At 41.9% G+C, this 15389-nt stretch overlaps 2 protein-coding genes and 1 non-coding gene across 4 annotated transcripts in view; all 3 read left to right on the top strand.

Moving 5' to 3' along the window:
- Nucleotides 1–15389, top strand: part of LOC138980018 (cytochrome P450 2F5-like) — a 426282-nt gene that overhangs the window by 207022 nt on the left and 203871 nt on the right. The gene's annotated exons all lie outside the window — the stretch shown is intronic.
- LOC138980024 (epidermal retinol dehydrogenase 2-like) lies at nucleotides 1535–11419 on the top strand (the record flags this gene model as incomplete). Its single annotated transcript, XM_070352814.1, is given in 5 exon segments — nucleotides 1535–1704; nucleotides 2837–2980; nucleotides 4406–4650; nucleotides 5765–5890; nucleotides 11221–11419. Coding segments are annotated over 5 exon segments (779 nt in total), but the record flags the coding sequence as incomplete, so codon positions are not given.
- On the top strand, nucleotides 11972–12045 carry Trnar-gcg (transfer RNA arginine (anticodon GCG)). The gene has a single exon. It is a non-coding gene; the product is annotated as a tRNA-Arg (tRNA).

Below are 15389 nucleotides of genomic sequence, written 5' to 3'. Positions count from 1 at the left end.
TATATAGGCTGTGGCTACATCCACGGGTCCGTGCCTCGAGTCCCCCATGCTAAATCCACGTCACTGACAAGGGACGCTACTCTTGCCCAATATTTTCCTGCTTTCGGTTCGGCACTTAACAGACATGACTAGGACGTCAGCTGTAAAATATCAATGTCATAATTCCATGTTTAGACTTTATGAGCAGTATACAGCGTTCTCTGTGGTGACATTGCAACATTGCAGCCCCCCCCCCCCCCCCCCCCCCCCCCTCTTAATACGAACCTCACCTGAACTTGCATGTTTATTCGGGATTTGCACTTTCCTAGTTTGCGGTGATTTTTGATGCAGTGTGAAGCATGTGTCGATTGTTCAAATGTTTAAGTGAATGTTGTCAACGTGTGGACTAAAGCTACCAACCGGAAGATGAAGAATGATGTATTGGTCTTCCCTATTCGCTAGACTGATTCATTGGTGCTGAGGGGCTGAACTCCGTAAGTCACAACTGTCCACAGTACTCCCATGATTTTGAATTCACCATTTTTTGCTCTCTTAAAATCTAAGAAGATCAAGCGGTCGTTCAGCAATGAGTTTGTGAATTCAGTTCAGTTTAGTTTGTAGGTTGTCAAAAGAGTTGAATGTTTCGCCAACACAAATTGATTCTTCCTCCTCCTCCATCTCAACAATATGGCGCCAAGAGTCCCGAGTGCGAACGCGAGGCTTCGACTGCCGAGTGATTTCGAACGATTCCGAGATTCCGCGGAAATGATGTCACTGACGTGGATATAGCATGGGGGACTAGAGGCACGGACCCGTGGATATAGTCACTACCTATTATATAGCCTATATATATTTCATTTTCTTGCAACAAACTGTAACAAAATACAAAGCTTTGAGAAATTGATAATCCATCAGTACTTGCATGCATACCGTTTGTGTGTGTGTGTGTGTGTGTGTGTGTGTGTGTGTGTGTGTGTGTGTGTGTGTGTGTGTGTGTATATATTCGTGTGTATGTGTGACGGTGACTGTGTGAGCTAGTGCTGTTCATGTACATACACACTCCCAGTTCATGTGTGTGTGTGTGTGAGTGCATGTGTGTTTCACAATCAAAACTTCTCTGCCCGTGTCTGGGTGTGTATCATGTGAGGTGTTTATTGGAATTTTAAAGAGCTTGGAGCTGTGAATCGGGACTTGCACTATAGGAAAGTGGTTTATTAGGCAAAAAAAAAAAAAATAGGTGTGGTTACGGTAACAACTAACATAGCCAAAAAAATAGGGTAGGAAGGTACTGGTAGGCAATCACTTTTTTTTTAAAACTTTTTTTTCTAATGTGTACAAATTAAACCTACTTTACAGGGAAATAAGTGTGCGACTCGGGCGATTTTGCTTTCATTGCGTTTTCTGCACTCGTTTTGTTTGTTTGTTTGTTTTTTTGACAAATGTAATAAAAAGTTATAGGGTCGGCCCCTAAAAATAGGGTAGGTCGGGTTACCGTAACCACACCTATTTTTTTTTTTTAGGCCTTATTATCATTATTATTAATATTGTCTGTCAGGAAGCGGTCTGGGGAAGATGATGGCGACTCGCTTCAAGGATCTGGGCTGTGACCTGGTGCTGTGGGACATCAACGGAGAGGCGGTCCAAAAGCTTGCCAAGGAGTTCCAGGCTGAAGTGGCGTGTAAAGCTTACACTGTCGACTTGTCCAACAGGGAGCAGGTCTACCAGGTAGGTCAACTTAACCTTCACCGGAACACGCTTTGGACTACAGAGTCCAGATGATGTGGGTCGTGTGCAAATCGTACTTTCCAAATAAGGATTCAACGTAAAAAGTATGGGTCGTACACGACCCACGCCATCTGAATAGGAATAAACGTTTTTCCGCCTCAATCTCAGGGGGCGCTGCTTCGCTACTTTTTGTTTCCAACATCGAAAAGAAGCAGCGCCCTGAAGCGCATTCACTCACTTTGATTTGATTTATAACAATACTTTTGGTGGATTTCCAAGCAAATCATACCGTGTGTGTCTAGATTAAGGTACAGCGGATTCCCCAGGTTCTTCAGATTCATCAGGTTCCCCAGAAACCTTTCTTTTGAACTCATTTGAATGAACAGTTGAACTGGACAAAACTTGACTCGGTGGGAAATAAACATGTGTGAAAAGATAAGAATAAGGACACTTTGTACTTTCAGACAGCTGACTAAGTAAATTGACATCTTGGTGAATATATAATGCCGTCATTGTGACCGAATGTTGTGAAAAATAATACAGTGGAACCCCCATTTTAAGACCTACACAAATCTGAAAAAATCAGGTCTTAAAAAGGAGGGAGTCTTAAAATGGAGGTAAATTTACAGAGGTTATGAACAGAAAATTCAAAAAAGTAAGGTCTTGAAAGGGGGGAAGCCTTAAAAGGGGCGGGGATGTAGCTCAGTTGGTAGCGCGCTGGATTTGTATTCAGTTGGCCGCTGTCAGCGTGAGTTCAAACCCACGTTCGGCGGAAATTTATTTCTCAGGGTCAACTTTGTGTGCAGACTCTCTTCGGTGTCCGAACACCCCCCGTGTACACTACATTGGGGTGTGCACGTTAAAGATCCCACGATTGACGAAAGGGTCTTTCCTGGCAAAATCGCTTAGGCACAGTTAATAATTGTCTACCTATACCCGTGTGACTTGGAATAATAGGCCGTGAAAGGTAAATATGCGCCGAAATGGCTGCAATCTACTGGCCGTATAAAATTTCATCTCACACGGCATCATTGCAGAGCGCCTAGAACTGTACCCACGGAATATGCGCGATATAAGCGTCCTATTGATTGATTGATTGATTGAAAAGGGAGGTTTATTCCTCTGTACTCAGACAGCTGACAAAGTGAAGGAGGAGTTTGGGACGATCGACATCTTGGTGAATAACGCTGGCATCGTGACGGGACGGAAGTTCTTAGACTGTCCTGACAAACTGGTGGAGAAGACAATGGAAGTCAACGCTAACGCTCACTTCTGGGTTAGTATGCAAAGGTGTTTGTGTGTATACATCTGTGTTTGTGCACATTCTTGTGTGCATGATTCGGGGATCGCGTTAACGCATGTTTTTTGCGTATTTGACGCGTTTTAAAATCTGCCCACGCATTTTCCCGGCGCTTATGCATAACGCGTACGCAAAACAACTTCTATTCAAAACGGCATGCTCAGCAGCACATCCCAATACTGAATCAGACTATAGCGCGCGAGTTTAGAATCTCTAGTCTGTTCTGGATCAAACATAGCACAAGCCCGCGAGTTCAAATCTAAAGTCTGTTTTGGATAAAACAAAATGAGGTGACGTGCTCTCGGCATAAGAGTGTCGCAAGCGACACAAAGCAACGCCGGTCGGTTTTCTGAAACAGAACATACACCCAAAATGCACTGGGCGTGTGGCGCCAAATCTAGGCCGAGAGACACTTTCAGTTCAAGCCTGTCTTTGATTCATTCAAAACGGCATGCAGTGAAAGTTGTCCTCGTTTTTTTGCACATCGTCATGATTTAACTGTGTTATAGTGTGACGCAAAATCGGTTCTGCTTTACGCGTTTTTTGGCCGACATTGCATAAGACGTACGCCATTTGAAAAATCCTAGCGCGATCCCTGATGATTGTGTGTGTGCATGTGTGTATAACACATTTTTGGGGGATGATTTTGACTAAATGCAGGCTGTAGCAGGTAAATGAAGCATAGTTCTCTCTGAAACAGCAAAAAAGGGAATTTCAACCATATTGACCCTCACCACCTTATTCCGCCAGTGAGAACGGGTCACAAATGTCAGCAGGGGACTCGGTGTTCACTTGATGCTGTCAGATTGTGTGACCCTTAATGTTTAATGTATTCTTTTTTTTTTAGTACAGGTCAATTTTGGTTGATGCAGGACGCCTTGTGTTAAATTCAATTCATGCTTTTGATTCTTTCAGACTGTTATTGTTAAGCCTTCCTACCAGCGGACAAGCGTGAACATGTTATATCTTACTGCAGAATCTAGGTCATTAAATTACATATTTTTACAGCAACTCTCATATATATGCATTGACAATGATCTCACATGTTATTTACATGTGGTCATGTTAGACTGTGTGAGCAAACGTCAGGCTGTGTAGTCGAGCGAATGGCAGACAGAATGGGAGTGTTTCGTATTATTTGTACAGTGGAACCACCCGGCCCCTTTTAAGACCTCCAAAAATCTGAGAAAATCAGGTCTGAAAAAGGAGGGAGTCTTAAAATGGGGGTACATTTACAGAGGATATGAATCAAAAAGTCTGAGAAAACCGGGTCTTAAAAGGGAGGAAGTCTTAAAATGGGGGTTCCTCTGTATATGTACATTTATTCAAGTTGTTCAATAAACATTTTTGTCATGTTCTTCTGTGTTGCATTTGATTTAATCATGCTTTTGATCCTTTCAGACTGTCAAAGCTTTCCTACCAGCCATGCTAGCCAGGAATTCGGGTCACCTTGTCAGCATAGCCAGTTCTGCAGGTCTCTTTGGAGTTACGGGCCTTGCTGACTACTGCGCCAGCAAGTACGCGGCGGTGGGCTTTGACGAGTCGCTGCGTTTCGAGCTGGCCACCATGGGCAAGACTGGTGTTCACACTACAGTTATTTGCCCTTACTTCATCAACACTGGCATGTTTGATGGCGTCAACACAAAGTTAGAATGATTCTTGTGGTGGTTATTTGTGTGTGGGTGGGTGTCAGTGTTTGTGTGTGTGTGTGTGTGTGTGTGTGTATCTGCATGAGTATGTGTTGAGTTTGACCTCAAGTTGCCAGATGTTTAGGCGAATGTACTTGTGAATGTTTTGTTTTGTCATGTGTGTGTTTGTGTGTATGTGTGTGTGTTTGTGTGTGTGTATCTGCATGAGTATGTGTTGAGTTTGACCTCAAGTTGCAAGATGTTTAGGCGGATGTACTTGTGAATGTTTTGTTTTGTCTAAAATTAAACTTTCCCTAAACTGACATTTCTGTATTTTAAATTCAAGTTTTGTATGATTATGGAAATACGACGCTATGCTAAAAATAATATTCTGTGGGACTATAATTTCTTGTTTTTTTGATTAAGAGAATCTTAAACAAATGAGGCAGAGCGCTGTTTAGAGATTTTGTGTTTGTTTGCTTAACGCCCAGCCGACCACGAAGGGCCATATCAGGGCGGTGCTGCTTTGACATATAACGTGCGCCACACACAAGACAGAAGTCGCAGCACAGGCTTCATGTCTCACCCAGTCACATTATTCTGACACCGGACCAACCAGTCCTAGCACTAACCCCATAATGACCCCCCGCGGGTTAGGGGGAAGAATTTACCTATTTTAGTCAAGCAGTATGTTAGAAATGTTAAGTCCTTTGTACCGGAAACTTGCATTCTCCCAGTAAGGTAATATATTGTACTACGTTGCAAGCCCCTGGAGCAATTTTTTGATTAGTGCTTTTGTGAACAAGAAACAATTAACAAGTGGCTTTATCCCATCTCCCCCCCTTTCCCCGTAGCGATATAACCTTTGTGGTTGAAAACGACGTTAAACACCAAATAAAGAAAGAAAGAAAGTTCATCTACTCGCCAAATGTGAGTAGAGTTGCTGAAACAAATTGTTGGTTTGGCTAGTAAAGTTTGCTCTCTGGCTAGTAATTTTTCTGAATCACTAGCCAAAGGTGAGTACACCTTCTTCTACTTCTTCGTACGACGGTTGTGTCAGGGTGAGTACACCATTTGTTGGACTTTCAGGGTTGTCTATCAGTTTCGCATTCATACAAAATTTGCGTTTCAGATTTCCCGCTCTTTTGCCCATTCTGGACCCCGAGGACACGGTGAACAAGTTCATGGACGCCATCTTGTGCAACCAGGCCATGATCATCCTGCCCCGACTCCTCTACTTTGCTTACGCTGCCAGAGGGTGAGTTGCACAGTGGAACCTGTAGTGATATCTGGTCATGAATATCCATATAGCCTGGCCACACAGCCAGCCTCAGCTTAGCTCTGCGTCTGCAGCAATGATCTGCATTCAGCTTCCACAGTGTCCAGTCTATTACCATCAGTGCTCTCTACTTTGTGCTTGTATATATTCAACCGTACCTTTTAGTCTTGTCTACAATACAGTGTAATCATTTCTATACAAGCCTACACAGTGTTGTCAATGTGTGTGAGTGTCATACTACACATACATCATACCATTACAGAACCCCCCTTTTAAGACCCCCCCCCCCCCCCCCATTTTAACCCTTACACTGGTGCAATTCTGTAACACATGTTACACAGCCACTGGTGAAATAACAGAGAGAAAAATAAAGAAAAGCGGTCATATAGGTTTTCGCATCCATGGGAGGTAATCGGAACCGACCAAACAGACTGAGCCAGTAGCGCGACATATATCGTGACAACCAGGTGACAGTATACGTAAAGTAGCGCGACATATGTCGCGACAACCAGCCTAAGGGTTAAGACTCCCTCCTTTTTAAGACCCTGTTTTCACAGGTGATTTTTCATAAACTCTATAAATGTACTCCCATTTTAAGACGCCCTCCTTTGTACATTTAGTCAAGTTTTGACTAAATGTTTTAACATAGAGGGGGGAATCGAGACGAGGGTCGTGGTGTGTATGTGTGTGTGTGTGTGTGTGTAGAGCGATTCAGAGTAAACTACTGGACCGATCTTTATGAAATTTTTCATGAGTTCCTGGGTATCTTCTTCTTCGGTCGTGGGCTGAAACTCCCACGTACACTCGTGTTTTTTGCACGAGTGGAATTTTACGTGTATGACCGTTTTTTACCCCGCCATTTAGGCAGCCATACGCCGTTTTTGGAGGAAGCATGCTGGGTATTTTCATGTTTCTATAACCCACCGAACTCTGACATGGATTACAGGATCTTTTTCGTCTTGTGCTTGCGTGTACACACGGGGGGTGTTTGGACACCGAGGAGAATCTGCACACAAAGTTGACTCTGAGAAATAAATCTCTCGCCGAACGTGGGGACGAACTCACGCTGACAGCGGCCAACTGGATACAAATCCAGCGCGCTACCGACTGAGCTACATCCCCGCCCCCTGGGTATGATATCCCCAGACGTTTTCTTCATTTTTTCGATAAATGTCTTTGATGACGTCATATCCGGCATTTTGTAAAAGTTGAGGCGGCACTGTCACACCCTCATTTTTCAATCAAATTGATTGAAATTTTGGCCAAGCAATCTTCGACGAAGGCCGGACTTTGGTATTGCATTTCAGCTTGGAGGCTTAAAAATTAATTAATGACTTTGGTCATTACAAATCTGAAAATTGTAATTAATATTATTTTTTTATCAAACGATCCAAAATTACGTTTATCGTATTCTTCATCATTTTCTGATTCCAAAAACATATAAATATGTTATATTCGGATTAAAAAGAAGCTCTGAAAATTAAAAATATAAATATTATGATTAAAATTAAATTTCCGAAATCGATTTAAAAACAATTTCATCTTATTCCTTGTCGGTTCCTGATTCCAAAAACATATAGATATGATATGTTTGGATTAAAAACACGTTCAGAGAGTTAAAAAGACTAGAGATATAGAAAAGCGTGCTATCCTCCTCAGCGCAACCGCTACCGGCTGTCCCCAAAAAAAGATTTAATACTAACTGGCTGCTGACACCAGTTGATCATGTTTAAAATCAAGGATAAGCCATAAATTGTTCATAAAATAGCTAAAACTCTTCAGCTTCAGGGGGGCTTTGCCCTCCAGACCCCCCAACGGTAACCCCCCCCCCCCCCCCCCCTTCTGGCTTAACTGCTCCGCCCCTGAAATACCCTTATTATTATTCTGTACCCAGGTGGACAATTTACTGTTACACGGCCTTTATGTAGCAGCTTGCAATCAAATAAAACTAATCCCAAACGACCATATGGCAACGTACAACGACTGCAAGTTTTCAGCCGCGCCTTCCGTTTCTAGCTATTTTTCAACTGAGTTTTTGACAACACTTTTATCCGTTTTTCATCAATGCAAAGCAAACTTTCTACGTCTGAAACAGACAAACATTCCCATTGCGACCACTGAAACAAACTGGTTAAAACAGGTTGCCTTAAAGGCACAGTAAGCCTCCCGTAAACCATCACAGATACTGTCAGGCTTATACACACAGTACAAACACCCTTTCATTTAAACACTCACCGCTTTTGAACATCCTAGGTGCCCTCTGTAAAGAGCGAGCAATTTTCAAAGAATTTATTTTTGCGTGGTTTATCTTACCCCTGAGCCATCGTGAACCCGTGTAATCCAGTTTCCTTTTTACATTTAGTCAAGTTTTGACTAATTGTTTTAACATAGAGGGGGAATCGAGACGAGGGTCGTGGTGTGTGTGTGTGTGTGTGTGTGTGTGTGTGTGTGTGTGTGTGTGTGTGTGTGTGTGTGTGTGTGTGTGTGTGTGTGTGTGTATAGAGCGATTCAGACTAAACTACTGGACCGATCTTTATGAAATTTGACATGAGAGTTCCTGGGAATGATATTCCCGGACGTTTTTTTCTTTTTTTCGATAAATGTCTTTGATGACGTCATATCTGGCGTTTTGTAAAAGTTGAGGCGGCACTGTCACACCCTCATTTTTCAATCAAATTGATTGAAATTTTGACCAAGCAATCTTCGACAAAGGCCGGACTTCGGTATTGCATTTCAGTTTGGTGGCTTAAAAATTAATTAATGACTTTGGTCATTAAAAATCTGAAAATTGTAAAAAAAAATAAAAATTATATAACGATCCAAATTTACGTTCATCTTATTCTTCATCATTTTCTGATTCCAAAAACATATAAATATGTTATATTTGGATTAAAAACAAGCTCTGAAAATTAAGAATATAAAAATTATGATCGAAATTAAATTTCCGAAATCGTTTTAAAAACTATTTCATCTTATTCCTTGTCGGTTCCTGATTCCAAAAACATATAGATATGATATGTTTGGATTAAAAACACGCTCAGAAAGTTAAAACGAAGAGAGGTACAGTAAAGCGTGCTATGAAGCACAGCGCAACCACTGCCGCTCCAAACAGGCTCGTCACTTTCACTGCCTTTTGCACTAGCGGCGGACTACGTTCAGTTTCATTCTGTGAGTTCCACAGCTTGACTAAATGTAGTAATTTCGCCTTACGCGACTTGTTACATTTAGTCAAGTTTTGACTAAATGTTTTAACATAGAGGGGGAATCGAGACGAGGGTCGTGGTGTATGTGTGTGTGTGTGTGTGTCTGTCTGTGTGTGTCTGTCTGTGTGTGTGTGTGTCTGTCTGTGTGTGTGTGTAGAGCGATTCAGAGTAAACTAGTGGACCGATCTTTATGAAATTTTACATGAGAGTTCCTGGGTATGATATCCCCAGACATTTTTTTATTTTTTTTGATAATTGTCTTTGATGACGTCATATCCGGCTTTTTGTAAAAGTTGAGGCGGCACTGTCACACCCTCATTTTTCAATCAAGTTGATTGAAATTTTTGTAAAGCAATCTTCGACGAAGGCCGGACTTTGGTATTGCATTTCAGCTTGGTGGCTAAAAAATTAACAAATAACTTTGGTCATTAAAAATCTGAAAATTGTAATACAAATTATTTTTTATAAAACAATCCAAAATTAAGTTCATCTTATTCTTCATCATTGTCTGATTCCAAAAACATATAAATATGTTATATTCGAATTAAACACAAGCTCTGTAAATTAAAAATATAAAAATTATGATCAAAATTAAATTTCCGAAATCGATTTAAAAACAATTTCATCTTATTCCTTGTCGGTTCCTGATTCCAAAAACATATAGATATGATATGTTTGGATTAAAAACACGCTCAGAAAGTTATAACGAAGATAGGTACAGAAAAGCGTGCTATGAAAGGTGAATTATATAGGAAAGAACCTCTTCAGGGTTTATTTGGGGTGGTCGTAACAGGCAGGTGGTCGTTATGGAACGGTGAATTATATAGGAAAGAACCTCTTCTGGGTGTATTTGGGGTGGTCGTAACAGGCAGGTGGTTGTTATTGAAAGGTGAATTATATAGAAACGAACCTCGTCAGGTCCCGCAGTGGGGCACTGCGGTTATGAAATTAAAAGCCCCTCCTGTTTTTGGAACCGCAGGAGCTTTCTAGTTTGCTGTTAGGTAGATTTTTGGTTCCTCTTTCCTGTCATGCTCTCTTTTTCTTCATGAATTCTTTTCTTTTTTCTGCCTTCTTGCTCATTCACCTGTATTTTTTCCAAAAAATCTCTTCTCTTGTCGCTTGTCTCGCGATTCATGTATAGTTTAATCTGTTAGTGTTCTGATGTAAGTCCAGCAGTAGATAGGTTAAGCCTATTTTAACATACTGGAAACTGGTAATCTTCCAGTAGGTATTAATTTAGTTTTACTAAAGCCTGCTGGGACACAAGTAATGGGTTAGTGCATTTGTAAACAGGAATCGCTTGACAAGTGGCCCCCTTCATCCCCCCCTTCCTCGTCCTGATATGGCTCTGCGTAGTCAGCTGGACGTTAAGCAACAAATAAACAAACAAACCTCGTCAGGTTGTATTTGGGGAGGTCGTTATGGAAAGGTGTCAGTTGAATAGGAAAAAACCTCGTCAGGTTGTATTTGGGGTGGTCGTAACGGGCAGGTGGTCGCTATGGAACGGTGAATTATATAGGAAAGAACCTCTTGAGGGTTTATTTGGTGTAATCGTAGAGGGCAGGTGATCGTTATCAAGAGGAGGCCTAGGTAGGTTGAACTGAATAGACATTTTTGGCATGCACTCTATGCCAGAAAACTCTTATCGTTTTCTCAGCATGCCTTATATCTCCTGTCTGCTCCCACACTCCAAAGTGGTTATGTCTGCAGCGCTGTGTTCTGGGGATTTTATTGTTATTCAGATAGGCAGTACAGTTTGCTGGAAGAAAATTGAAGTCAAAGAATGACAACAATGCCAAAGTGTTTGCTGCTATGGGACATTTTCAGGCTGCGTTTTCACACTGTTGAACTCCTGTTTTAGCCCAAGATTTAAGATTTTGAAATTTCATCTCAGAATAGTAATATAAACGCTACTGTTTTTACAGTTGTGGAATAGCTGGCACGGTATTTTGACTTGATCAGGTATAATGCGACTTGTCTTTGACTCGTTGGCATTATACTTGTCTCGTCAAAATATGGGGCCCTATTCATAAGCTGAAAACACCATAGCTGTTAATCTGTTTCCGATTTCCGTATATTACGGTTTCTTTTTCTTCCTGGTTTCAGCATGCTGCCGCTGAAGGTGTCAGAAGTGCTGATGACTTATGTTGGGGCCAGCTCTTCCATGGACACATTTGTTGGCCGTTCCAAGTCAAAGTGACACCATCGCCGTTTTGTTGATAGCTGACGTCTACTTCAAATCATCCAAGCAACAGCTTAATTGAATTTGATTTGTTGCATACCTTTTTTTTTTTTTTTTTTTTTTTTTTTGGGGGAGGGGGGGGGGGGGGGGGTGATCATTTGCTGATAGACTCATAACACTGAACAGGCTTCAGTTTTTATTTAGTTTTATTTGAAACCTTTTACGCTTGTTGTTGTTGTTGTTGTTGTTGTTGTTGTTGTTGTTGTTGTTGTTGTTGTTGTTGTTGTTGTTGTTGTTGTTGTTGTTGAAAAAGTACTTGACATTTTGATGCCTTATTCTAATCGCACAAAAGAAAATGCGAAATAGATACTGATTGGAAGGGAACCAAAGTAGTGTAAGTAAGAGAAAACAAATCTCATGCTCTACCTCAAACATAGTGAAATACAGTGATACCTGTGATGAAGGTCACCCTTTAAAACAGCCAAAAGTGTCCCTACTTTGCAGATGACCTATCAAGAGAGAGATAATCCTAATTGAATTAATAAACAAGGGACAGCACAAATGTCATTTATTGGGAGGTGTCCCCTCATTTGCTCCCCATAGCGCGCGTCCCTGCGTCCTATACGTACTAGAAGCTGAAAACACGTACATGTACTAGAAATGTATGGAGGGACCGGCCCCCGTAGCGCAGTGGTTAGCGCATCGGGCTGCGGGCCGGGAGGTCGTGGGTTCGAATCCCATCAGGGTCATGTGGGTTTTTCGGGCTACGGTCGGCTCCTACCCAGAGTGGAAGTGCTATGGTTCCTATGGGAAGGCTGGGATCACACAGCCGAGTGTCATTCACTTAACGAATGCGACTTTGAGGGTGCTCAGGTTCTGTATACCTGACCAACACCGCAGGTGCGGCAGTTCTCGGGCCTGGTTGATGCCAGGATATATTATGACAGTAAGCGTTGAGTGCTGCCCTGTCACGTAGTCTCAAACCAAATTGGAAATCCAAAGCATCATCATTATAATCATCCTCATCTCATTAATCATCCAAAATATAAATTGTCCTTGCTCTTGTGGCCCTTCATGCCCGGAGCTCTCATGGTGACCTTGGTCTCAGTGTTCCTGTTCGATCCTTCCCTGAATAGTAGTTCTGCTGTCAGTCTTCAACGTGTGACGTTCTGGGGGGTCGACGGAGGGACGTGATGGCGGTCTGCTCTCTGGAGGGGACGCTCACTCAGTCTGGCTCCGCGACTTAAAAGTCAATGTCGTTAGTAGGGGGCATAGTAGGTAGTGGGCTGCGTCCGTTAGCTCGGGACAGACCCACTACTGAACACCGTCGAAGTGACTCAGCAGAAGTGCAGTGTCATCTTCCGAGGGTAGCCTACCGCAGCGACCCGACATCCCCCCCTGGAGCGTCTGTAAAATCGACAAGTCTGGCAGCGGAACGAAATTCAGAGGTGGTTGGAGCAGTGAGTGCAGGGACGGGGCGGTGTGAGAGCACAACGGGACAAGGAACAGGTGTAAAGACGAGAAAAAAATGGAAAAAAAAAATGTATGGAGGGGGTCCCGGAACGCACTAAACTTTAAAAGAGCGGGTCCCGGGACGCACTCGATTTCCTTTATCGTGTGTACCGAAGATACCATTTTCACACTGCAATCGTCAGCTATTTCGAACCTGAGGTTCATAACGGTTTTTATACTGTATACGTCTCGTGCAAGCACCACTCATATTTGAACATTAACATCGTGTATTTGGATTTTGAAATCTTATTCTGATATAATGTTTACTGAGAAATACAGAAAACATGAAAATAAAAAGCACAGGAAGTCAATTGGAAAGTGTGTGTGTGTGCGTGTGTGTGTGTGTGTGTGTGTGTGTGTGTGTGTGTGTGTGTGTGTGTGTGTGTGTGTATTCCATTCATCAATGTGTTGTTCGATTGTCGTTTAATCTTAAAATATTTCAATGACTGAAAAAGATACTCTACAGTACACTATGCGTGACTACAATGTTATCGTAACTTTGTCTGTCTGTGCGTTTGTGCGTGTGTGTGTGTGTGTGTGTGTGTGTGTGTGTGTGTGTGTGTGTGTGTGCGTGCGTGTGTGTGTATGTCTGTGGTAGAAACTTTAACATTTCCGAGTCTATGTGTGAGTGGTTATCCAAGACTATGGATAAAGCTCGCATAAGATTACGTCACGGTCAAAAGTGTTTGACGTCAATTAATGCATCATGACGGCATGCCTCCCTGTAGTCTTTCTCTCTCGCGTGGTGTGTGTGGTCTCGGTCATTGTTATTTTGAGCGGGCCGAGACTATTTGGCAGTCGTGTCCCTGTAAGTAGGCTACATGCAGACAGACAGATCTAGATCTAGTGTCTCTCTTTCTTGCACAGTGTCACCTATGCTTATTGTGTGTGTGGGTGTGTATGTGTGACGGAGTGATTGAGTTTGTGTTACTGTTTGTCTAGTTCTTACGTGAGCCTTGAAGGCTTCGCCTCTTGTTTCTGTATGCACTTTGTCTTGTGCTTGCGTGTACACACGAAGGGGGATAATGCACTAGCAGGTCTGCACATTAGTTGACCTGGGAGATCGGAAAAATGTTTGCTTTTGAATGATACTGAACATGAATTGATTATAATTATGCAGTATTTTTATATGCAACATATCAATTGTTTCTTATCTTGTAAAAAAAAAAGAAGAATATAATTGTTATTAAACCGCCGAGTACTGCAAATCAAGTAGAGTGTTTCTTTGTCTTTGAAATCTAAGCTTCATAGTCTGTTGTACTTGAACTTTTCCTGAGAGAGGGAAAGAGAGAGAGAACGAACGAACAATCTTTATTTTATTTTTTTAAACAGTTTTTTTTATTCAGTTGCATAAATACAAAGCCGTAATTGAAAGTTGTAATTAAGGGAGCACAACAAGATAAACTTATAAATGTGCTCTTAGAAACAAACGAGTAATGTGGCGGACAATATTGTAAATGCATGATATTTAAACAAATGAAAACAAGAACAACAACAACGATAACTATTGCAACAGTGGTACGGAAATCTCACACACACACAACACACACACACACACACACACATACACACACACACACACACACACACACACACACACACACACACACACACACACACACACACACACACATAGAGACACAGAGGACAATCAGATACAGGGAGAGAGAGAGAGAGATTGCATCCACTATAGATCAATTCAATGCTCTAATAACAAAATGACTAAACATATGGTATTACAAAAAACGTTTGCTTTATTTTATAAGGATAAAGGCACAGTGCCTTGTTTGACAACCTGTCCTTAATCAAATACTAGACATGTAATAGTCACAGAAGCATCATACAAATAGAAATTAATCCAGAAAAAAACAATTTTTTTTTTTAAAACACCGCTAGGCTGTGCATGTATCGGTGTCGGATCTCATTAAGCAAATGTTGCCCCCCCCCCCCCCCCCCCCCCCCAACAGGAAAAGAGTCAAAAGTCTTCGAATAATTAAATATATTTGACATGGTGCGCGTGCAAAAAGCATCTGATTGCTGTCACAAATGGTTGTGCCATCAAAAAACGTTATCAATAATTTTAAACACTGGGAACAATTGTTTTCAATTTGAGAACCTTTTACATCCTACTAAAACGCTGATGCTAAGTTTTTATTGCTGATAGATATGTCGTTCTATCATTTAAGTGAATGGTGCATACAAGCCTACCGTGGTGGGACATGCAACAGTAGACAATTTACAGTTAATCAGCGTTTTGGTCCAAAAAGGGATTTTATGGAGGTACTGTTGTATGTAGGCCTACACCTGATAAAACAACACAGCTTGGTACTGCTGACACCCCACCAGCAACTGTTGTTTTCCCATTATGTTTAGTAATTGTATGTAAGGTGAAACGGAAAGTGTGTGTGTGTGTGTATGCGTGTGTGTGTGTGTGCGTGCGTGTGTGTGTGTGTGTGTGTGCATGCGTGTGTGTGTGTGTGTGTGCGTGTGTGTGCGCGTGCGAGCGTGTGTGTGTGTGCGCGTGCGTGCGTGCGTGCGTGTACGTGTGTATGTGTGTGTGCGTGTGTATGTAACAGTTACA

Source organism: Littorina saxatilis, linkage group LG11 (genome assembly GCF_037325665.1).
Source record: "Littorina saxatilis isolate snail1 linkage group LG11, US_GU_Lsax_2.0, whole genome shotgun sequence".
Classification (NCBI taxonomy): domain Eukaryota; kingdom Metazoa; phylum Mollusca; class Gastropoda; order Littorinimorpha; family Littorinidae; genus Littorina; species Littorina saxatilis.
This window is presented reverse-complemented; position numbering and strand designations above follow the sequence as displayed.